The sequence below is a fragment of the Mandrillus leucophaeus genome, unplaced genomic scaffold (genome assembly GCF_000951045.1).
Source record: "Mandrillus leucophaeus isolate KB7577 unplaced genomic scaffold, Mleu.le_1.0 Scaffold1200, whole genome shotgun sequence".
In the NCBI taxonomy this organism is placed as follows: Eukaryota; Metazoa; Chordata; class Mammalia; order Primates; family Cercopithecidae; genus Mandrillus; species Mandrillus leucophaeus.
In genome coordinates, this window is record NW_012100322.1 from 326,069 (window position 1) to 352,424 (window position 26,356).

Below are 26,356 nucleotides of genomic sequence, written 5' to 3' on the forward strand. Positions count from 1 at the left end.
TTCTAACTCTAACCTAAAGTCTGCTTCCTCTATATTGCCACCCTTGCTGGGAGGAAGAACTCTCCCTTATACCTTTTCTTTAGCTAGAAGAATGTGATGATGTTGCCAGCTATTTTAAGTAGTTTAGAAAGATGGAACAGTGTACAACTCCAGAACTGCATCCATTCAAGCATTTATTGTGTACCTACTGTGTGCCAGGAACTATGCTGAATACAGCAGGTAGAAAATAATAACAACGTTGTGATGGTTAATTTTATGTGTTAACTTGACTGGGCCCCAGGGTGCCCAGACTAAACATCATTTCTGGATGTATCTGTGAAAGAATTTCTAGATGAGATTAATATTTGCATCAGTGGATCAAGTAAAGCAGACTGCCCTCCCCAGTGTGAGTGGGCACTATTCAATCCATTAAGGAACTGAATAGAATTCTTCTCTCCTTCTGCTTGACTGTTTAAGCTGGGACATTGATCTTCTCCTGGTGCCCAGGCCTTCAGTCTCAGAAAGGGACTTATACCACTGGCTTTCCTGGGCTAGTATACAGATGACAGACTGTAGGACTTCTCAGCCTCCATAATCAAATAACCTAATTCCTTATTGCTCGCTCTCTTTCACATTCATGTGTGTGTGTTCGTGTGAGTGTGTGTGTTTGTTTCTCCAGAGAACTGTGACTAATAAAAGGTCTAATAAGAGGGCATGGCACCTAGCAAGAGCAGACATTGATAAATACAGGAAGAAAGATACATAGTTCAGAGAACGCCAGAACAAAGACAAAGAAAGAAAACAGGAAAAAAAGTCATAGACTCTACTCTATACAAAGTTTTCAGGGAAAGATGCAGTATTAATCATTTTTCTGTATACCAAATTAACAAAAGTGGCTTTGTTTATATATGTGGCAAGATAATAGCTCTTATTAGCAGACTGAAAAAAAAACAATTTGAATTTTTATTTAAAATCCTGTCATCTGTTAAAATGTATTTAAATAATGTCCCAGAAAGCTTCTATTTAGCACTAAAAGCATGCTGAATCATAAGCAAGTTTTTAAAATGAATTGAAAGATATTGCTAAAGCATCCAGCAGAGAAGGGTTTAATGGGCATGTCGGGTCATTATTTTTAAGCTGGCAATAACCTAAGTCTACCTTGAATAGATTTATAATCTTATAAAGGAAGGCAGAATGGTCAAAGGAAGGTTCACTCGGTAGCAAGATCAAACTATACTGTAAGCCCTGAGGCAGTTTGCTCCTACAAGGCAAAGAACCAATCTTTAAACATCTTTACATCCTCAGCATCTAGTCTCATACCCAGCACAAAGTAAGCACTGGATAAATGTCTAATGGTGTCAACTCCTAATATATTTTCCTTCCTGCTTTGCCACAAGGTAAAAATGTAAGGAATTCAGACAGATCATGGAAGGATTTTCTAGCTGTTCAAGTATATTTTTTAAAAGGTCAAAAAGGCTGTTTCTTTATAATCTTAGAGTTTCAGGGAAATACTTTTCTCAAAAATTGAAGAAAAGCAGGGCTGGGCATAGTAGCTCACACCCATAATCCCAGCATTTTGGGAGGCCGAAGTGGGAAGATTGCTTGAGCCCAGGAGTTCAAGACCAGTCTGGGCAAAAAAAAATTTAAAACTCAGCCAGGTGTGGTGATGGACACCTGTTGTCCCAGCTACTCAGGAGGCTGGGGTGGGAAGATCACTTGAGCACAGGAGGTCAAGGCTACAGTGAGCTCTGATTGTGCCACTGCACTCCAGCCTAGGCAACAGAGTGAGACCCCATCTCAAACAAACAAACAAAAAAAAGATAGATAAATATGATGTCAAAATCTAAAATTTCTTTGTGTCTAAAATATAAACAAAATGAAAATGAAACTAAGATACACAATTATTTTTGTCAATTAAGAATACATACTGTTAAAAAGAAAAACAAAAAAATGAAATTAGGATAACTTCTTTAAAATATAGAGTTTTTTGGAATCTATTCTTACTGGAAAGGAACAATCTCTAAGATAAATACCATTAAATGATTTAATACTTATAAGGGGAATTAAACAAGTTTATATACACATAAAATGTTTCTAGAAGGAAATGCAAGAAGTAACAGATGTTGCCTCTGAAAAGTTGATACTCTGGAGTGGAAGCTTTTTTTGTTATATATCTTCTTATATTGTTCAAGTTGTTTACTATGGGCATACATTACTCTTTTTTAAAAATAAATCAAAGCAGTCAGGCATGGTGGCTCACACCTATAATTCCAGCACTTTGGGAGGCCGAGGCAGGCGGATCACGAGGTCAAGAAATCGAGACCATCCTGGCCAACATGGTGAAACCCTGTCTCTACTAAAAACACAAAAATTGGCTGGGTGTGGTGGCACGCACCTGTAGTCCCAGCTACTAGGGAGGCTGAGGCAGGAGAATCACTTGAACCCGGGAGGCACAGGTTGCAGTGAGCCAAGATCATGCCACTGTACTCCAGCCTGGCAAGAGTGAGACTCCATCTCAAAAAATAAATAAATAAAAATAAATAAATAAATCAAAGCAGCAGGTTCTCTTGAGAGTTTATGCGTTAACGAATATCAAATGCTCAGGTAATAAGCAATATATATATTCCAATATTGTATTATATAGAGTGTGTGTGTGTGTGTATATATATATGCATACACAGATATGTCTTTACAAATCAAGATGAGGGAAAAAGAAAATACTCCAAAAACTAGACAAAGAATATGAAATATTAATTCACAAAAAAAGGTCAACAAATATATGGCACATTTTTAATTTCTCTAGTAATCAAATGCAAATAAAAATTATTTTTGCCTTTCAGATTTATTAAATTTAAAAGGACCAACAAAATCCACAACCAAAAGGTTGAGGGGAAATAGGACATCTGATATGAGGCTACTGGTGAGAATGTTAATCTGCACATGAGCATCTATTGGCCCAACAATTCCACCTCAAGGAATTTAACCTAAGGAAATACAGCAGCTGAAGAGGCGAACAGCCCCAGTCTTCCCCACACAGGGTGGCTAAATCTCCAACAAAACCCACCATCTTTCTTTTAACAAACCAGAGAACAGAGTTGAGGACAACCACAGACACTAAAAAGTGAGAGGGAAATCTCGGAAAGGAGAGAGTTTGAGGGGAGTCCCAGGTTCCACATATAAACACAGAGCACACTTCTGGCTGACCCCTAAACCACACATGGGATAGACTCCAAGTAGCCCCTGCGAGGCTAAAAGAACTGAATTGATACTTGTGTTGCTGCCCACCACAAATAAGGCAGAATTTGCAGTTTGAGTTCAGCCAACTGTTTCAAAAATAACGATAATCTTCAAAGAACATAACAAAACCCACACACTCTAAAACATATGATTCACAATGTATAGGATAAATCCAAAGTTACTCTAACGTGAAGAAACAGGAAAATATGGTCCATTCTCACATGAGAAAACAATCAACAGGGGCAATACCTGAGGATGTCCTAGATGTGGACATGAGCAGATATATTTTAAAGCGGCAATAACATGTACACTCAAGGAAAATATGCTTACAGTGAATGAAAAGAGGAAATCCCAGCAGGTAAATAGAAACTCTAAATTCTAAACATAAAAAATCTACAATTAAAAACTCACTGGATAGGAAGAATGGAGATGACAGAAGAAAGGATTAGTTAACCTGAAGACAGATCAATAAAAATTATCTAATGTAAAGAACAGGAAAAACAATTGGGAAAAAAAATGAACGGAGTATCAGGGACCTTGAGACATTATCAAAAGGTCTAACATACATCATGGAAGTCCCAGATTACAAGAAATAATAAGCAGAAAAAAAATTTCAAGAAATAATTCTCAAACTGGGTAACAAATAGATTTCAGAAGCTCTGCCAACTCCAAGCATGATAAGTTCAAGGAAAACCACACCATAGTACTTAATAGTCAAACACAGTAAAGAGAAAATCTTAAAAGCAGTCAGAGAAAAATGACGCATTAGGTTCAGAGGGAAAACAGTTCGAATTATCACCGACTTCTCATTTCGTTCTGGCTAAAGTCACCTTCCATGTTATGCAGAGTTCTATAGAAAGGTGCTCTTGGCAAAGAAATGATGTCCCCAGCCAACAGGCAGCAGGGATCTGAAGCCAGCCAAAAGCTACCTAAGAAAGCTTGGCAGAAGGTGGCTGATGTGAAAATGCCCAAGAGAAACCCTCCTATCATTCTATGTAATTGAATGTAAAGCCCCTTTGGACTATGAAGAAACTGGCTGGACAACAGTATACCTACCTACCCTTCCTCCTTTACCTAAACTCTCCACTTCTTTTAATTAAAATAAACCACCTGATGGTTTACAGTTTTCAAAGATGTTTCACATGCAAGCTTTCTTTCCAATTTTGATTCTCATTACAGAATCATAAGTAAGGGCAGGAAACGTGCCTTCACTTTTCCGATAGAATACTGATGCCAAGAAAATTACCTGAGATCATACAGAAATTTGCCTGAGGTCACAGGGTTACCAGAAATACTAACTCTCCTATGCTTTCATTCTGGATTTCTGTACCCTTTCTTCCCCTCAAAATCCAAATGGTGGGCATGTTTAGAAGAAAATTGTGAGTAGAAAAAAAATTCTAGTTCCTTTTTCGTCTCATATTAAATCAACCATCAGAGACCATCTTGTAAGAAACATTCTGAAGTCTGATTACCATTTAACCAAAGAAAATAAAAAGAAAGAATTAAACATAACATATTTCCTTTGTTTCACTTTTTTAGACAACAGAATCACAACCAAAAGAGCATCTGAAAAGCAAAAATATTTACACTCTTAGTTTGAGGTTCCACTTGCTATTCCAGCTCTAACCTTGACTTACCCCGAGTCTCCAAGTGAGTCAAGTTCTGTGGCCTGAAGAGATGATACAGCAACAAATAAGAATGGAAGGGAAAGAGACAGACTAGAAGGAGAAGAAAAGGAAAAAGATGCCAACATTTAAAATAAGAGACTCTAGTTCAACCTGTACCTTCTTTCCTTTCAGTGACAATTATACCTTACATTTAAATAGAAATTTGATATTTTTTCAAAGAATTGTCACATCTATTATTGTCAATCCGTTCTCTCAATTCCATGCAAGCAGCATGGAAGACACAAATAACAGGGCATCATCTGACAAAAAAGAACTGAGGGACTGTGAACCCAATTTCTTTATGGGGTTCAAGATGTTTTAGATTTTTTAATTTGAAGAATTTAGAATTATAAAATATGAATATAAAACTTTTCAAAATAAGTTGGGTTTCCTCACCTGAAATTGGCATGCACATTTCAAACCATCTCCATCTTCTTTACAGACTCCTCCATATTTACATGATGACTCATCACAAACTCTTACATCAGACTCCCTCACATTTAATTCTGCAAAAGAAAAAAACTGTTTGACATATATATTTGGATTTCTATTACACATATGTGTGTGTGTTGACATATATATTTGGATTTCTATTACACATATGTGTGTGTGTATGAAAAAGTCCTTAAAATGTATTGAGCCCCCCCATTCAGAAGTGTAATGAGACATAAACAAACAAAAAGAAATTCTGTAAGACACAAAATGCTCAGTATTCCCCAAACAGAATCCTGCATAATAATGAGCCTAAAAGTAACTCAAAATAGAACTCGAAATTTCAGGACTTAACATAATTTCCAAAGGTAAATCTGTAGAATTCTTCTATTTGGCCTTCTAAGACCTTAAGATAACAATCTTACTATTTCTTATTTAACATTTTAGGTTATTTTTCTAGTAAGTTACTTTTAAGGCTAACGAAAATTAACAGTAATATTAATTAAATGAGATAAAAAATTATCTTAATTCTTTTGGTATTCAGAATAAATTTTGGGTGATCATTATTAATTCTAGACAAACTATTTTAACTACAAAAGAACAGTGAATTTGAATTTCAGACAATAAATATGGAGCATTTATGTATACAGAATTAAAGAGATTCAAAATCTTACTAGACTTAAAACTTTTAATGGACTGATTTAAGTTGACTCTATCAAAGCAAGCAGAGCCAATCAACAATATCAGCATTCTGTGGTCATTTTGCTCCGGCTCCAACATTAAGCATCAAATTAAGCTTCAAGGTTGTGCTTGGAGCTGCCAATCAGTGAAAGTGGATGAAAATCACTACAATGCAATTTTCATATCCTTTCTATGGGAAATGAGAGCTTACAAAAACAAATGCACTTAGGTAAACAATAAACAAATGACTGTTTAAAAAAAAAAAAAAAGAAAAAATCTCGGTGAATACATGAGTCTGGGAGCAGAGAGAGTCCTAGGTTAACTCCTGATTCTCCTGCTCAAAAGCTGAGACTCTGGGAAAAGAGCAAGGACTCCTGTATCTCTAGATCGTGATGAGGTCCTGGCAAAGAGATCTAAGGGAGCACTTCTCCAGTTATCCCCATTCCTGGTTGTTTTCTATTTCTAGATTTCAAAGCAGACTCAGTAAACTAAGTCAAGGGAATTCTACGTCTGGTGACAACTGTCCTAGTGACATTTCATTACCTCTCCCTACCCCATTTGTTCTCACTGCTCTGCAGTGGTGTCTTGGGTCTCCCACTCCCAGCTGACCCTCCGAGGAGCTGGCAATCAAGTACCTGAATCCCTAAGGAGTTGATAGTCAACAGTACTTACTTGAGTAGTCACTGTCAACTAAGCACTTTACAAGGGTAGGATCACGTGTAGGTGGGTTACAAAAAAAAATCATAATTATCTTCCTTAAATGATGCTCAGGTGGGTTACAAAAGCTTATTTTCCTTAAATGATCTCAGGTGTAAAGAATTGGATTAAAGTTCAAGCATTTACAAAAAAAAAAAAAAAGACATGAGTGGAAACTTAAAGCAAGAGAAAGCTAACACAAGCATTTTGTTATTCTTACTGTTCCACAAACTATTCTAGGTAGAGAAGGCCATCTTTCATTCCTCATCACCCTGGCTGTAGGAAGCTTTATGTCCTTGGTTCTCCTTACCTCCCCATTTTTGCTGTCTCTTCCCTTTCCCCCTTGACCATTTGCTTTAGCTCTTGAGGCTCAATCCTACGTAAAGGATTTTTCACTCTATCTACCCACACTTCTGCTAGGAACTTGAACAAGGTCTGGTTCCATTTACTATCAAATACACATCTTCAGACCAAAGGAAGATAACAAAATATTAATAAAGAACTGCCCTGGAAAAGAGGGTAAAAATGTACAATATCTGCTCAACTAAGAACTTAACCAACTTTAGGGGCTAGAGAAATAAGAACTGCACAATTTGACTAATGAAATACAGTGCATTTGTCTTTTCTCCTTTCTTTGTAGGCTTAAAGTTCACACTGGGTTCTATTACAATCAGACATAAAAAAACAAGAATAAGTCAAGTTTTTATTTTGTCTGTGAGGCAAGATAATGCTCTGAGTTATGATTTGCCACTTTGAGACTCCTGAATTGTAATGTTTTATCTGTTGTACTTTACAGGTACAGTGGATTGCAAGCTAGAACCTAAACCATCCCTGCCACCAAGAGTCATGTGTGGTAACCCCAAGGAATGTTTGTATGAGGGACTACAGAATACTTTAGGGGAATAATCATCCCTGCTAATGTGAGGCAGAAAAGCTTGGTCCCATGGGCTGGGTGCGGTGGCTCACGCCTTTGGGAGGCTGAGCCAGGTAGATCACCTGAAGTCAGGAGTTCGAGACCAGCTTGGTTAACATGGTGAAACCCCATCTCTACTAAAAATAAAAAACTTAGCTGGGCATGGTGGTACATGCCTGTAGTCCCAGCTACTTGGGAGGGTGAGGTGGGAGGATCGCTTGAACCCAGCAGGCAGAGGCTGCACTGAGGAGAGAGTGTGCCACTGCACTCCAGCCTGATAGAAAGAGTAAGACTCTGTCTCAAAAAAAAGGAGCTTGGTCCCATAAACACAGCCTTGAACAAGAGAAGTGACCCCAAGCATAGTCCCTTCTCAAGACTTGGTTTGCTCCTCCAGCCAGCCCCAAGAACTCATAACAGAGACAGAGGAGCTACAACAAAGAAACTAAAGAATGATTTTCACTAAAAACGAAGTGACAAGCTCTGCTTTGATGCTCACATGACAAGACATAATACATGGCGAGAAAGGAGCTGGGACACATCAACAGCCCCCAAATATCAGCAATGCATCTAGCAGGACCGCACAAGACCAAGGAGATGGTAGTGTCAGGCAAAGAGGTAGACCTCTGATATCTGACAGGAGGTACCAATGTGCAACTGCAGACGTAGCAAACAGCACAGGAAGAAAAAGACAGGTGTCATGTAGCAGTGACCAGAAAGTATTAGTGAGCACACATCAAACACAATTTGGTAACTCCTGGAATAAATCTTGGAGGGAGGCATTTATGAGGGAGCTAGAGGTCCTATATTATTAATAGGTAAGGGTAAAAGTCATGAAATTCTGATTACTCTGGTTATTAGTCATATTTTATTTTATGCCTATCTTGCTATCAAATCCATGCTAGTTTCATGTGTGTTAATGCGTAAATGTGATTAGTTTATCATCAGAAAGCAATTACTAAGCATCTACTAGGTACTTAATACTATGCTAAGAATTTTGGACACACAGGAAAAAAATGTAACAGGAAATGATCTTGCTAATATATGCAAGAATTAGTGATGAATTCAATACAGTCTATAATTAAGGGGATAAATGTGTCATACAGTCTATGACTGCTGTAGGAGTTCAAGAGGTAGGGGACAAAACTGGATTTCAAGCATAGGGTGTAGTGTCAGAAAAAACAAGACTTGTATTGACCTTGAAAAAATAATAAGGCTTTTTTATCATAATAAAGCTAATATAGGATCATTATAAAGAATTTGGAGAAGATATTTTAAATAAAGAATGTTCTAATTGCCCAAAACATATGAGTAATACTAAAAGACAGAAAAGAAAAGAGAATGTTTTTATGTAGGAAAACAATGTAAGTGAAAGTAGAGAGAAAGTAATTTCATAGTACACACAAACAATATTAGTATCAGTGGTTCCAAAACCATGTTCCTCAAAGGAACACTGGTGTCCTGGACTAGTGTACCTTCATTAAAATCAAATATGAAATTTTCTCATTTGCAAAGGAAAAAAAATCAATAAAAAAACTGTTCTCATTTTTAAGGGGTTTTTTCCTTTATGTTTCTTAAACCTTCAATATCAGATTATTTCAGATTTGTTGCTGGCTATCAACTAACATCAGATGATTTCAGATATTTTGCTGGCTAGCAGTAAAAGTATGTTCAACAAATAGGTAAGGAATACTAATACAAATATTCCAACAATGTTTCATGAGAACATAGGTCAGGTCATGAATGTCACAAGCTCATGAATGGACATTTTAAATTGTTTTGTAGTTGTGGCAGTCACTGCTAATGCCTACCTTTGATCTATTCTCTCCTTCTTACTTAGTAAGAGAACTCCAATTTTGTTCAGGGAAACAAGGTACCCAACTAAATAACATATATTTCTCGGCCTCCCTCAATCTGTGTTCATACGTAGGTACTGTCCCTTTCTCCTTCATTCTTCCTCTTTTTTTTCCCTTGACTGGAGAGCAAACCTGTTGCCTAAAGTTGTAGCAGCCAAAAGATGACACAGCAGAAAGACCAGGAGCAAGACAGCAAGATGGAAGAATCATGAAATCACCATACCTCCTGTGGATCTCCTCTTTCCAGACTTACCATTACAGAAAATAATGTATATAAATGAATACATTTTTTAAAAAGCCCTTATCATACAAGCCACCACTGGTCACACCACTGATACATGCAGTTAAACATAATTCCCAATAGAATGACTGTGTGTAAATTTAATAAGATAAATATTTCTAAGCAATGGTCTTAAAAACTTTTGTGCTACATCAGAGACCATATGATAAGATTAATTTATCAAGAGACCCACGACTTGCTGGTGTTCTGACTCCTCACAATTTTTTTTTTTTTTTTTTAAGACAAGGTCTCACTCTGCTTCCCAGGCTGGAGTGCAGTGGTATGAACATGGCTCACTGCAACCTCTGCCTCCTGGCCTCAAGTGATTCTCCCACCTCAGTCTCCCAAGTAGCTGGGCCTCAGCCTTCTGAGTAGCTGGGGGCCACAGGCGTACACCGCCATGCCCAGCTAATTTTTGTCTTTTTTGTAGAGACGGGGTCCACCATGTTGCCCAGACTGATCTTGAATTCTTGGGCTCAAGCCATCTGCCCACCTCAGCCTCCCAAAGTGCTAGGATTACAGGCCTGAGCCACCACACCCAGCTGATTCCTAACAAATTTGAGAACAGAATCACTGCCTTAGCTTAAACCCAATACAGAAGGAATCTATTTTGGGATCATCTTCTGAATGTTCCTTCTTTTCAAGTATTCTGTACAGTACCAGGCATCAAGAGGACACTCTACTACCTGTCAATGATTATGAATGATTATGCACCTGCCTTCCTGAAACCAAAATGAAAATTCAGTAAAATGGATGAGCCATTACTAAGGCCCTCAAAAATCAATTCTCCAAAGAGAAATGTTTTACACAAAGAAACACTCATAAGAGTTGCTCAAAACAAAATATTTTGCTCTTGTTGCAAATCTGTCCCACAATTCTCAAAATGTACAACTTGTCTCGAGAATTTCTTAACATTTCAAAGCTCAGAAACAATACACACTAGTGGCAGAAACTCTGCTTTCTATGAACCTGAGCTGCCCAAATTCCCAACTTCTGGCATTAACAACTAGGTTCAGGCTCTGACTCAAAATGAGATCCAGCAGCCTTCCAGAATGATACGACTTTTCTACCACCCTTCCACTAAAAAGAAGGTAGTTCTGGGGATCTTATGAGTTAGCTAACACTCATGGAGAGCCAAAAGGAAATAAACTTCATTAGATGTTACAATAGAATTCAGGGTTTCTCAATCTAGGCACCAGTGACATTTGGAACCAGATAATTCTTTGTTGTAGGGAATATCCTGTACACTGGAGGTTGTTTAGCAACAGCCCTGACCTCTGCCCACTAGATGCCAGTAGGACCACACCAGCTCTGACAACCAAAATTGTCTCACCACGTCCTGGGACGGGAGGGTGGGGGGTCGAGGGGGAGGGGCAAAATTATCCCCAGTTGAAAACTACAGTAAAGGGAAAGCAAAGACTTTTCATCTAATTCTCTGACACAATCACTATAAGGAAAACTAGTCAAATAATCGGCAGTCTCAAAAGATCTCAATACACTGCCACAGCTATTCTCCATTTCAATAGAAGGACTTAAATATATTGATTCCAAGTTTATGTTAAATCCCCCTCCTTTAATAGCACCTTAACCTCCAGCAGGCCTCACTTCCTCCTTCTTCCTATAGCAACTCTTCTTCTTCAAGATGAAAGCAACCTCAGATCCAATGGCTTTTTTCTTAAGTCCTCCAATCCTTTTCAAGACCTTTCTAGAACAGTTGATACTTCTGGCCTCCCCTTGTAACCAAACAGTCTTCATTATCCCCTCAACTTTCTGACCTCTTTTAATTTACCCACTCCTTTTTCCTTCTCCTATTGCCCAATCTGTGTCAATAACACTCTTAGAACGTATCTCCAACTTAATCAACTCTCCAGATTAACCAAAGTGTAGCATTCTCTATAAAACCTACAGAACAATGCCTATGGCACAATGAATTTTCAAGGCTACTAGACCCTCTCTAGAACATCCATGAGCACTTTAGCTCCAACCAGGGTAGCTGTTCTTGTGCTTCAAGAGTCAGTTACCCAGCCTATGTAGTTGTTACTACAATTATGTGATTTCAACATTTCATATGAGTGAAAATAAATTACTTCTATGAAAACTAAATTGAAAGACTTGAATAAGGTGAGCTACTTTTTTAAAAAACCTACAGTTGCACTTAGAATTCTGCATCCACAGGTCTTTAGCTTCCTTTTTAAAGGGATTAAAATTGCAATTTGTAATCAATGCATTATACAAGTGGTTTGTTCAAGAAAGAGGAGGCCGGGCGCGGTGGCTCACGCCTGTAATCCCAGCACTTTGGGAGGCCGAGGTGGGTAGATCGCGAGGTCAGGAGTTCAAGACCAGCCTGGCCAACATGATGAAACCCCGTCTCTACTAAAAATACAAAAATTAGCTGGGCACGGTGGCACGTGCCTGTAATCCCAGCTACTCGGGAGGCTGAGGCAGGAGAATTGCTTGAACTGGGGACCGGGAGGCAGAGGTAGCAGTGAGTGAGACTGTGCCACTGCACTCCAGCCTGGGATACAGAGCAAAGAGGAAACCATTCTCAAAGAAAAAGTATGGGCCCTCTTTCAAAATATTTAATAAATATGTATATGTTAAAATAAAACGTTACATGCATTTATGAATCATTTTTGTGACTCCCTACTTTAAATAACTTTCCCAATTAACCAAATAACTACCAAATTATTGTGGGACCAAGACAAAAGGATCCCTACTGTATAGTAAATGTTCTGCCTTCAACCATCCCATGTGTCATCTCATTTTGTTCATTCTCTGGCAGTATTCACATTCACACCCACCACTTCGAGTCTTCAAACCTAGTTTTCCCAACCATATTAAAGCCATGTCATCTGTTTTTGCTAGTGCTATTTCCAGTCTTCAGAGCATTGCTGGGGAAAGTCCTATAAATTAATGTTCCCTAAGGCCTTATTAACATGTAGATAACTGTAGTTATCTCTAGTGGATTCTGTATTGATTCCCCACAGAACATGTTCAAACTTTTCACTTTGTCCTTTAAAAAAAATTTTCATGAGTTTATACTGACTGTCTAGATGTCAGTAGTATTTGGAGAAATCTGCCCTTTTTCAGAAAAGCAAACCAATCCAATCTGACAGGACCCTGCTGGATGGTTTCACTCCCAGAACAAGCCCAGTTTGTTCTTGAACCTGTACCCACCTGCCTACAAAACAATTCCATGATCTCTATACTGAAAATAGCAGAAACATTTAAAATATTAAAATATTTAAAATACTGCACACCAGGAAATAGTATGGTACAACTATGGAATATTATAAAGCTATTTAAAGATGTATATTATATAATACGGAAATAAGCTTATGAATGTTAAAGTGAAAATGCAGACCACAAAACTATACACATAGACTATGATTTTATATGAAAACCCTGCCAGGAACTGTGATGCAGGCTTTTAGTCCCAGCTACTTTGGAGGCTGAAGCAGAAAGACCAGGAGTTGAAGATCAGCCAGGACAATATAGTGAAACTCATTTCAAACACACACACACACCCGCCCCCCATACGTATAAGATAATCCAGCCAGGAATAAACAAAACCTGTAACAGTAACCTGTTACAGCAGTGGAACAATGAGTGATTGCTCCCCTTTTCAATTTTCTATATTGGTTATTATTTAATGGGGAAAAAAAAAAAAGAAAACCTCAATGTGATTTCAAAGACAACCCCAGAGACAGTTTGCTACACCACACGCAAAGCATAAGTTTCGAGATCAGGAAGGGCCAAGTTCACGTGGTAGTCCTCCTTTTAGAATAATACTTTCCCTTGATATTGTAATGATTAGATAATGTATGCAAAGGCAATCATGCCTAGAACAAGTAGTTATACAACAAAGATTCACTTTTTTTCTTTTCCCAGATATGACTTCAACTCCCAACCAATCTAAGGGGCACCTCTAATGACACAAATCACTGAGAATACATTTCAGGGTATAAAATCAAGCAATAGATTTAGCAATTGTTGACTTCAAGTCCAAGAAAATCAGAAGAATTAGAAATTAAATCCTCTTCAACCTGTTTACTAATCACATTAGTTATCTTCTAGTATAAAGATATGAGGAGGAAAAATAAACTTTACCTAATATTATATGATACAAAACCAAAAGCAGTTTACATTAATATTAAAAAGCATCAACTACAGAGATAGCTAAAACTTCTCTAAGCTATACTTAATGAAAGAAATTTCACATATGCCACACAATCATCTGACTCTGATATTTTTCATTCCATTTTGCGTACTACTGCCAACTACCCTGTTAAACCACACTTTGCTCCTGTCAATCCTCCACCCCCACTCCTGCAATCTTCCCCCGCTGCCTACTTCAATTCTAAATGCCTGTATCAGGACTCTCCAGGCAAGGTGACAGGGAGAACAACTACTGCAAGATCGGATGGAAGAAAAGGCCTGGGTCCAAAGTTGAGTGTTTAAGGCCCCCAGGGTCTTTCCAGGCCTCACCAGTCCTAGCCAAAGATGTCATGGTTGTGACATTCTCTTCCTCACGGATGTTTCTGATCTCTGGGGTTCTGACACTAGCTTGGCAAACCATAACCTGAATCTGTTATGGTGCAGTTATTAAAATTAATGATGAAAAATCTCTATATTTCCTGACATGACACATTTAAAGGCAGACTTTTTAAAATGTATGTAACACAAACTTTTTTAATGCCTATTTTAAAAATCTGGAAGGTACACTCACCAAAATAGGAACCATGGTTATCTCTTGGTAGAATTTAAACCTTCTTCATTATTCTGTATTTTTCTGAATTGAGTTTTACAACAAATTTGTATTATTTTTAAAATCAGATAAAGCAATTACATGCTACAGTATATAAGAACCTTGAAAATTATGCAGGCAGGGTGCAGTGCCTCGTGCCTGTAATCCCAACACTTTGGGAGGCCAAGGCAGGAAGATTGCTTCAGCCCAGGAGTTCGAGATCAGTCTGGGCAACATGGTGAAAGCCCCATGCAAAAATTCCCCGGGCGTGGTGGCGCATGCCTGTAGTCTCAGCTACTGGGGGACTGAGATAGGAGAATCACTTGAGCCGGAGGTCAAGGCTGCAGTGAGCTGTGATTGCACCACCACACTCCAGCCTGGGAACAGAGATCTTGTCTCCAAAAAAAAGAAAAAGGAAAAGAAAATATTATGTTAAAAGAAAGAAGTCAGGTGCAAAAGGCTACACGTTGTATTATTCTATTTATATGAAATATCCAAAATAAATAAATCCACAGAGAAAGTCTCTATGTGGTTACCAGGGGATGGGGGCGGGGACTAGTGGGACTGACTGTTAAAAGGTAGAAACTTTCTGGGGTGATAGAAATATTCTATAATCAGATGGTAGATAGTGATGATCATTGTACAATACAGTAAATGTACAAAAACCACTGAATTATATACTTTAACATGCTGAATTTTACATTATGAAAATTATCTCAATAAAAAATAAAAATTTTTAAATCATATAAATCATGCTAAATTTTGGAAAAATCGAAATAAAAAAATTAAAAACAGGCATTATAATATGCTTTTTAAGAGGCACACCCTGGCATCAGACCGCCTTGTTCAGCATCCCGGCTCTACCACTTATCACAGTTGTGTGAGCTTAGTAATTTACCACTTGTGCCTCCATTTCTTCATCTACAAAATGGGGACAATAACAGTACCTATCTCAAAATTCTGATGGAGGATTAAAGGTATAGAAAGCACACAGAGCAAAATAATAATACACATCATAAGTACTCTATTAAGTGTAAGCCACTATTGTTTTTTATTAGCACCAGTTCTGGAGAAAGCATAGAAAAATGAGCACTCAAACAAACTGTGGAAGTACACAGTGGCACGACCTCTCATGTGTCCATATGTATTGCCATTTTAATTGTCTTTATCCTTTTATCCAACATTTCCAGGAAATTATAACAGATATAAAAGAAAAACATATAAAAACCCATGTCCAAGATTGTTAAAGTCAGCATTTTCTGTAAAACCAAAGTGGAAAACAACCTCAGTGCCCATCTTTTGGGAATTAAATTATTGACATAATACTATACAGACATTGGTAGAAACACACGTAGAGATATGAAAAGACAACAAGACCTATTGTGGAAAAACACACACACACATTGTAAAACCATACACACAGTTTTACTCCCATTATTTTGAAACATATACCTGTTTACATATATAAGATTTTGCAGGTATATTCAATACATTTCCTTCATTAAACTATTTTTTAAATCAATAATCCAAACACAAGAACCCTGTCCTCTGGTTCTATTTCTAACCACTATCCCTTAGTGTCTCCAACACTAAGTACAATAGGAGGTAGCCAGAACCCAGCAAAATCACCCACAAAGACAAAAATCTATACAACAACTTGCATACTGGCACTGAAAAACCTGGTATTAATGATTTTAAAAAGAGAATTTTTTAAAGACTTCACAAAATTCTGGTGCATTAGAAAGAGTTCCACACTTCGGGTTCCACTTATTTGATTAAGTAAAAGTAACTATATGATCTTGGCCAAGTGCTAAATCTGAGAATCCCAGTTTCCCAGAATTTAAAAAAAAAAAAAAAAAAAGAGTATAATAGTCCCTTATAGGATTCCAGTGGTTATAAGAGATCCTTACAAAAGAACACTGCAAACTATGAAGAAGACTGACTGTTACTCTTTGGCTGAAACCACCAAAAACAAACTTAAAAAGACACTACCATAACCAGAAACCCTGACAAATTTTGTTGTAAAACACTGAATAATTTTTTTAAAAAAAACTAGGTCTAAATAAATGGGAATTTGGATGTTCTTATGGTATAACCTTGAAGTAAATAATGGTAAACACAAGTGTACCACCTAGAAAACACCTCAAACCACTTTAGAGAGAGAAGGAGGCTGGGCACAGTGGCTCAAGCCTGTAATCCCAGCACTGTGGGAAACCAAGGCAGGCGGATCACCTGAGGCCAGGGATTCGAGACCAGCCTAGCAAACATAGTGAAACCCTGTCTCTACTAAAAATACAAAAGAAAATTAGCCAGATGTGGTGACAGGCACCTGTAATTCCAGCTACTCAGGTGGCTGAAGCACAAGAATTGCCTGAACCTGGGAGGCAGAGGTGCCACTGTACTCCAACCTGGGCGACAGAGTGAGACCCTGTCTCAAAAAATACTAATAAATAAAAATTAAATTTAAAAAAATAATAAAGAGAAGGAAAAAAGCTATAGAAAACAAATATAGGACACTAAAAGATTGAGCTGACTTGTGAACAATAAAGAATCATCAACTGGGCTATAAACAACAGAATTGACACAGCAGTATCAGCAGTTTAGTTTCACGTGCAAAACAATATTAAATGAAAGCTGACAAGGCAAAAATAAACTGAACTTAAAAATCCCTAGCCAGGCACAGTGGCTCATGCCTATACTTTGAGAGGCTGAGGCAGGAGTATCACGTGAGCCCAGGAGTTCAAGACCAGCCTAGGCAACGTAGGGAGACTCCGTAACTACAAAAGATAACTTTAAAAAATTAGCTGGACGTGGTGGTACACAACTGTGGTCTCAGCTACTCAGGAGGCTGAGGTAGGAGGATCAATTGAGCCTGGGAGGTCAAGACTGCAGTGAGCCATCATGCCACTGCACATCAGCCTTGACAACAGAGAGACACCCTATCTCAAAAAATAAAAATAAAATATCCCAAAAGGAGATCTGACCTCTGAACAACAGTGGCTCCAGTATCAACAGAAAATGCAAAGCAAAACAACATGAATATTTTTTTTAAAGTTCAGGCCAGGCGCTGTGGCTCACGCCTGTAATCCCAGCACTTTGGGAGGCTGAGGCAGGCTAATCACCTGAGGTCAGGGGTTCAAGACCAGCCTGGCCAACATAGTGAAACCCCATCTCGACTGAAAATACAAAATTAGCTGGGCATGGTGGCATGCGCCTGTAATCCCAGCTACTCAGGAGGCTGAGGCAGGAGAATCATTTGAACCCAGGATGCAGAGGCTGCAGTCAGCCGAGATCACGTCATTGTACTCCAGCCTGGGAAAAAAAGAGTGAAACTCTGTCTCAAAAAAAAAAAAAAAAAAAGTTCAAAATCTTTCTGATGAAAAATGAAATAATTTAGCATAAACACTGAGATTAAAGAAGAGAATGGCAATTATCACAGATTTCCTCCTCATATTTTTCCATATTTCTCAAATTTTCTAAACAGACTATATATTGCTTTTATAACAAAGAAAAAAAGGTGTGGGCTTTTCCCTTTTTTAATCCATGGAAAAGAGAGACTCAATATCTGCACAAAAATGAGAGAAATTGAGCTGTGGTTGAAAATATAATAACCTGCCAAAATTTTTAAAGGTACAAGAATATGTTAAGAACTTTTAGAACCTTAAATGACTTCTGAAAAAAATGACAAAGCTACTGAGCCATGGAAAATAAATGATACTTTTTAAAAATAAATGAATTTGAATAGTAGCAAAAGATTTATAATAAATTAAGTCACCTAATAAACTAAAAGCATATAAGGAGAGAATTTTAAGATTTAAGCATAGAATTTCCAAGTACATGAGAAGTATGCCAAGCTCCTAAGAAGCCAATAATATAATAATATGAATAAAGAAAATAGTTAAGTTAAAACAAGCTTTCTAACAATGTAAAAAATGAAGGGGGATAAATGGGTTGAAGTTATCTCCCAATCCAGCTTAAAAGAAACTGAGAATTTAAATTCCATTAAAGAAACCACATATATAGGGAAAATGAAGGATAACAAATAGGAACTTAAATGAAGATGGTTAGTTATAACAAAAAAGACAACAAAGGTTGGTGAGGATGTGGAAAATGGAATGTTCACACACAGCTGATGAAAATGTAAAATGCTGCAACCATTTACAGCAGTTTGGCAAATCTTCAGAATGTTAAACATAGAGTTACCACTTGACCTAGCAATTCCACTCCTAGGTGGAATACATACACCCAAGAGATATGAAACCACGTGCTTACACAAAAGCTTGTACATGAATATCCATGGTGGCATTATTCATAATAGTCAAAAAGTAAAAACAACAAAAATGTCTATCAAGAGATGAATGGATGTTAAATGGATAAACAAAATGTGGTATTATTATGAATTATATATTCAAATATATATTGAAATATTATTCAGTCACAAAAAGGAATTAAATTCTGATACATCCTACAACATGGATCAACCTTAAAAACATCATGCTAAGTGAAAGAAGCCAATTATAAAAGGTCATATTGTATGATTCCATTTATATGAAATATCCAGAATAGATAAATCTACAGCAAAAGATAGTAAATCCTGGCCAAGGTTGGTGGCTTACGCCTGTAATCCCAACATCTGGGGAGGCCGAGACAGGCAGATCACCTGAGGTCAGGAGTTTGAGACGAACTTGGCCTGGCCAACATGGTGAAATCTTGTCTCTACTAAAAATACAAAATTAGCCAGGCACGGTGACAGGCATCTGAATCTCATGCTGAGGCACAAGAATCTCTTGAACTGGGGAGGCGGAGGTTGCAGTGAGCCAAGATTGCATCACTGTACTCCAGCCTGGACAACAGAGACTCTGTTACAAAAAAAAAAAAAAAGATAGTAGGTCAGTGGTTGCCTAGGGCTGGATGAGGAGAGGTGGGGATTGGGGAGTGAATGCTAAAGAATGTAAAGTTCCTTGGCCAGGCTCGGTGGTTCACGCCTGTAATCCCAACACTTTGGGAGGCTGAAGCAGGCAGATCACCTGAGGTCAGAAGTTCAAGACCAGCCTGGGCAACATAGCAAAACCCCGTCTCTACTAAAAATAAAAAAATTAGCTGGGCATGGTGGCAGGCGCTTGTAATCCCAGCTACTCGAGAGGCTGAGGCAGGGAGAATCGCTTGAACCTGGGAGGCAGAGGTTGCAGTGAGCCAAGATCACGCCATTGCATTCCAGCCTGGGCAACAGAGAGAGACACCGTCTCAAAAAAAAAAAAAAAAAGTAAAGTTCCTTTTGAGGGAGATGAAAATGTTCCACAACCTTGTGACTATAGTCAAAAACACTGGATTGTGCACTTTAGAAAAAAGATGATGATGGAGGGGCATAGATATCAATTACTTAATTTAATGTAAATGAGTTGAAAGAAACTGAAAGAAGAATGATCTATAACTCTACTGGGAGACAAATCCCAACACTTAGAAACTAAAATATAAACACAAATCCAGAAAAGGTCGGGTCCTATGATAACTTTAGGAGATACTTGAAATCTACTCTATACAAAGGTAAAAAGTACAACAAATTATGATACAAGATAATGTTCAATGTATATGCCTTACATAGAATAACAAAAATATAAGAAAAACTGAAAAACTGTGAAAAATAAACCTATCATTATAAGCGGAAGTTTTACTATTTAAGAGGAGATGACAAAACAAAAAATGTAAAGTATGGAACTAATATAAAACATAAATTAACCCTCTCCCCTTGGCAGGGGCCAACTTGACAGAGCCAAGTTCAGGGGGGAAAAAAAAAAAAAAAGACAGATAGATGATAGAGAAAAAATAGATACAGAAAGAGAGATTTAAGGCAAATGTGGTAAAATCTGAATTGGGGAATCTGGGTATACTATTACATTTTTCTAAGTTTGAAATTATATAAAAATAAACTTAAGTAAAACTAATAGTTAATATAACATGGAGACTGAGAAGTCAAGGAAATAACTCTTCTGGATATGAGTCTTTCACAAAATTTGTTTTCATACTAGGATACAAAGATACACCTTGTTTGTTTGTTTGTTTTCTGAGATGTTGTTTCTCTCTTGTTGCCCAGGCTGGAATGGAATGGTGTGATCTTGGCTGACTACAACCTCCACCTCCCAGGTTCCTGTGATTCTCCAGCCTCAGCATCCTGAGTAGCTGGGATTACAGACATGCGCCACCATGTCCGGCTAATTTTTGTATTTTTAGTAGAGACTGGTTTTTGTCATGTTGGCCAGGCTGGTCTCCAACTCCTGACCTCAGGTGATCCACCCACCTCGGCCTCCCAAAGTGCTGGGATTACAGGCATGAGCCGCCGCGCCTGGCCACACCTAGTTTTAATATGAAAACCCAGAGATTCCATATAACACATTCTTGGCCCATAATGCAAAATCATGAAACAATACATCTGTAACATATATAAACTCATGTGTTTCACAATGATGAGAGAAATTTTATCATAAATGTCAATGGAGTTAAAGAAACATCATGATCTATATCCACCTAAAGAATTTAGAAAGAGAGAAAAGGGAAAGTTTAAGGGATAAAATTAATAAAAGAAAAAATAGACATAAAAACATCAGATAGTGTTTCAAGGACAATGGTATAATCAGAGATAGCAGGGTAGGTTTCAAATACAAAGAAGGAGGAAATGGATTCAAGGAAAGAGTTAAAAAGAAGAACAATACAGTGGAAGTTACAAGGAGTACAGGCAGGAGAGGAGTTCAGACCAGAAGAACTAGGCACTGGAGAAATACAGTCTCCCATCCAACCGTGTAATTATGAATAATAGGAATGAGGGAATATATACCAATTTTGACTCTCCTCCAGACAGGCTCTCCATCTCAAAGAGCATCACAATTCACTCCAACATCTATAGGAGGAGATCCAGAAGTTTAGGCAGAAAAAGATCAATAAAAGAGGCTGGCTGGTTAAGAACTGGGCAAAGTAAAGAGCTCATGCCTCACTAGACAGCACTGACTGACTTCGCAATGTGGAAATAAAAGCCCAATGTTGATAGTGCCTCCAAGTTTAGAAGAGAATGCAGGCCAGAAGTGATGGCTCATGCCTGTAATCTCAGCACTTTGGGAGGCCAAGGCGGGCAAATCACTTGAGGTCAGGAGTTCAAGACCAGCCTGGCCAACATGGCGAAAACCCGTCTCTACTAAAAATTCAAAAATTAGCCAGGTGTGGTGGTGTGCACCTGTAATCCCAGCTACTCTGCAGGTTGAGGCAGGAGAATCGCTTGAACATGGGAGGTGGAGGTTGCAGTGAGCCAAGATCGAGCCATTACACTCCAGCCTGGGCAACAGAGCAAGATTCTGTCGAAGAAGAAGAGGAAGAGGAAGAAGGAAGAAGAAGAGTAGGCAGAAAAATAGACTGTCAAGTGAAACCTCCAGGTTTTTAATGGCTAAGAACCAATGTAACTTTTTAAAGAAACTGTGCAGACTAGGCTGGGTGCAGTGGCTCATGCCTATAATTCCAGCACTTTGGGAGGCCGAGGCAGGCAGATCACGAGGTCAAGAGATCTAAACCATCCTGGCCAACATGGTGAAACCCTGTCTCTACTAAAAATACAAAAATCAGCTGGGTGTGGTGGCACGCACCTGTGGTCCCAACGACTCAGGAGGCTGAGGCAGGAGAATCGCTTGAACCTGGGAGGTGGAGGTTGCAGTGAGTGGAGATCACACCAATGCACTCCAGCCTGGCAACAGAGCTAGACTCCCTCTCAAAAAACAACAACAATTAAAACAAACAAAAAACCTGTGCAGGTTAAACAAGTCCTCTCAATTCTTCCAATTTCTACTGTTATCTTTCATTGTAACCCCAGTCTCCTCCCTTCTCCATTCCATCTTCACCAATTTCAGACTTTGCTTTCTAAAACCACAATGTCACTCAAACCCTTTAAAAGCTTCTTGATGTCTTTGAACCAAATGCCAAACCTGCAGATGGGCCTTGAAGACCTTACTGTGGTGGCATAATCTCCTGCCTTAATCCCCGCAACTTAGTATTTCGAAAAGACTCCCTTCACTTTTCCACCTTTGTGCCTTTCCTAAAGCTATTCCTTCAGCCTAGAATACCCTTTTTAAGAGGTATTCTATGTTCATTCATCTATGCTCAGCTTCTATGTTCATTCAGCCATTAATCTATTCCACTAATAAATATGTAATGGGCATCTAACTTTGTACCAGACACCAATCTGGGCACTGTCACTACAGCGGTAAATAAAACAGACAAAAATCTCTGCCTTCACAGAGCTACATACAGACAGAAAACAAGTAAAATATACAGTATGTCACACAGGAAAAGGTGTTCTAGAGCAAGGAAAAGCATGAAGGAAGGTTACGGTGTGAGAAAGACATTGTGGATGGAGGGTGGAGAAGGCTGTAATTTAAGGCACCACTGAAGGTGACATTAGAGCAAACACCTGTAGGAACTGGGACAAGAAGATTCCAAGCCAAAGGAACATCAACAGCAAAGGCCTCAGGCAACAGTGTGTCTGATGTTTCCAGGTGATGTTCTCTCCCCATACAGCCCAGCTCTAGTGCCACTTACTCCAGGAAACCAGTTTTGATTACTACAAATCAGAAATTATTCATTCCCATGACACCGTATCTGTATCTTCCTTAGGGCACCTTGTACAGTGGAAATCCTCTTTTCAAACATATACAAGAGTGATCACTGATCTATTAATCAAAAAAGTCAGTTAAGGCAGAAACCATTTAAAATAATACCTATTTTAGCCATTTTAGTCTTAAATACATAATTATACATTCATTTCCCAATGTACCACCAAGACCTTTTTTTTGAGTATAAGTCTGTCAATGGCAGTTCCCCACTTCCTTGGATAAATCACACCCATAATCCATTAGAACTACAATGTCCGTTTTCCTTTCCTTTAAGTAGAACAGGGGCTTAAAAATACTTGCAATGTTTTCTGCAAAATCCTTCCAAAAGTTACAGGGTTTCTCCATTCTGTTTCAGTTGTCTTGACCATAATTTAATTCATTCAGGGCAATTCTTTCAGCTTCTTGTCTTTATCAAGTCTTTTCAAAGCATTCCGTAAAAACAGCTTTTTGTAATTATTATTTCATTGATTTGAGTAATATTTATTAAATTATACTCATAATTAGCACTCGTATCAATAAGTTTGAAAACAAATACAACTGACTCTTGCTTAGTAAGCAGAAAAATCAAATGATACACAAACGACGAGAGCTAACTTAGCATTTGAGCATCTGTGTGCCTGCTGTGGGAATTGATTAGTATGATTTACTAAGGGAATGATTACTCCAAGATGCCAAAATCAAGCCCAGCAAAGGATCTGAATAGATATTTCTCCAAAGAAGATATACAGATAGCCAATATATTCATTAAAATATGCTTAATATCAATAGTCATTAGGAAAATATAAATAAAAAGGACATTGATACAGAACTTCACACCCACTAGGATAGCCAAAATCAGACAGACAATAGCAAGTGTTGGAGAAGATGTTGGAGAAATTAGAATCTTCAAACATTGCTGGTAGAAATATAAAATGGTGCAGCCACTTTGGAAAACCATTTGCTAATTCCTCAAAACGTGAAACACAGAGTTACCATATGACCAAGCAATTCCACTCCTAGATACATACACAACAGAACTGAAAACATGTGTCCACACAAAAACCTGTCCATGAATGCAACAGCAGCATTATCCATAGCAGCCAAAAAGTAAAAACAACTCAAATACCCATCAGTAGAGAAATGGATATGCAAAATGTGGTTTATCCATACAACGACTATCATTTGGCCATAAAAAGGAATGAAGTTCTGATACACACTACAACATAGATGAACACTGAAAACATTATGCTAAGGGAAAGAAGCCAGACACAAAAGAACACACCTCATATGACTCCATTTGCATGCATATCTAGAATAGGCAAATCCATAGAGACAGAAAGTAGATTAATAGTAACCAGGGACAGGGGACATGAGGAATGTGGAACGACTGTTAATAGGTATGGGGTTGCTTTTTGGGATGACGAAAACTTTCTGGAATTACAGAGTGGTGACAGTTGTAAAACTTTGTGAATCCATACAAATCCACTTAACTGTACACCTTTTAAAAAATCCTATCTTGTTCGTGCTCAATAAATGCTTATTGATGGGGAATGTGGGGGGGAAGCAAGCACAGATGTGGTAAAAAGAAACTTCCACTGTATATATCTGTAAAAGGCTAACCACCTCTGTAAGATTATAAGGCCCTTGAAAGCAGGGAATCCTTCTCATATATTACCCTTAACAGCCAGTATATTAGATTACACTATGCAGTATTCAATCAAGGTTTGCTAAATTAATTATTATGCATCCACATTTTACACACCAGGGATCTAGAAGAAAAAAGCCCTGCCTGAGATTCCTCATTAATCAGAAAAACTCACTTTTTATTCCCAAGAATCCTGAATTGACATAAATAAGGCATGTCTCATAATCTGCCATTTATATCACCCATTAATACCATTCCTAACACCATATAACAATCCAGAGGACCCACTTCTAGTTAAAACCCATTTCAAATTCTCCACCTTATATCTATCACCAAATGCCACTAACTGATCTCTCTTTAACCATATTCCCTAAACTAGAAATGCCCCACATGGTTAGCCTCATTTGTTCTTCTCAAATACCCTAGAGCCAAAAAGGACTATCATCATCTTCATGTTATAAATGGAAAACAAAAAAAGTCAGTCTAAGGTTACCTGGTCTCCTGAATTCAAGTTTATCTTTCTTCACATATATCATGTATTTCCAAGCTTTTTTTCTCTTTGGATAACTAGGAACCTTCTGGTAAGTTAGCTTTTTAAAAAAAGCATAAATAAAAAAGATATAATATGAAAGTTTTTCTTTTAATCACAGTAAGTCTAAAGTCCAGAATGAGTGGAGAACTGGGGCAAGATGACAACAAAAAAACTCTTGTTCCAGCCTGAGCATCACGGCGAAGCCCTGTCTCTACTAAAAATACAAAAAATTAGCCAAGTGTGCTGGCATGCACCTGTAGTCCCAACTACTCAGGAGGCTGAGAATCACCTGAGCCCAGAAAGTTGCGGCCTGCAGTAAGCTAAGATTGCGCCACTACACGCCAGCCTGGGCAACAGGAATAAGACCCTGTCTCAAACAAACAAACAAAAAAGTCCTGAGAACAAGAAGAGATAAACCAAAGGCCCACTGCTTAGGGAAGATGCAATATCAAGAGACGACAGGGCCAATTCCCTATGCTTCATCTTCATCAAGGAACATGATCTTCAAGCTAGGGAGGTCAGAAATCTGATAAAAGGAAATCAACTTCTAAGGTAAGTGGCACGGATAGGGGACAGTAACAGAATACAGAGCTACTTCAAAAGAATATGCTCTCTGATCCAAACCACTCACACTCCATGATACTGAAAAAACTTTTACATCTGCCTTAAAAACTAACCACTAATTATCTAAGCTACCTTGACAAGGTGCCAGAAGACCAGAAATAAAATAAATAAAAATAAACACATCCTCAAATTTCAAAAAAGGGGAAATGCAGGCCGGGCGCAGTGGCTCATCCATGTAATCCTAGCAGTTTGGAAGGCCGAGGTAGGCGGATTGCCTGAGCTCAGGAGTTCAAGACCAGAATGGGCAACATAGTGAAACCCTGTCTCTACTAAAATACAAACAATTAGCTGGGCGTGGTGGCGTGCGCCTGTAGTCCCAGCTACTCAGGAGGCTGAGGCAGGAGAATTGCTTGAACCTGGGAGGCAGAGGTTACAGTGAGCCAAGATCATGACACTGCACTCCAGCCTGGGCAACAGAGCAAGACTCCGTCTCAAAAAAAAAA

The 26,356-nt window shown here is 38.3% G+C and overlaps 1 protein-coding gene across 1 annotated transcript in view; it reads right to left on the reverse strand.

Annotated features, from left to right (window-relative positions):
• LOC105532081 (myb/SANT-like DNA-binding domain-containing protein 3) overlaps nt 1–26,356 on the reverse strand; it is a 166,613-nt gene that overhangs the window by 71,862 nt on the left and 68,395 nt on the right. The window contains exon 3 of the mRNA XM_011970172.1: nt 5,280–5,389. Within this exon, the coding sequence (XP_011825562.1) occupies nt 5,280–5,389 (110 nt within the window). The remainder of the gene's footprint in view (nt 1–5,279; nt 5,390–26,356) is intronic.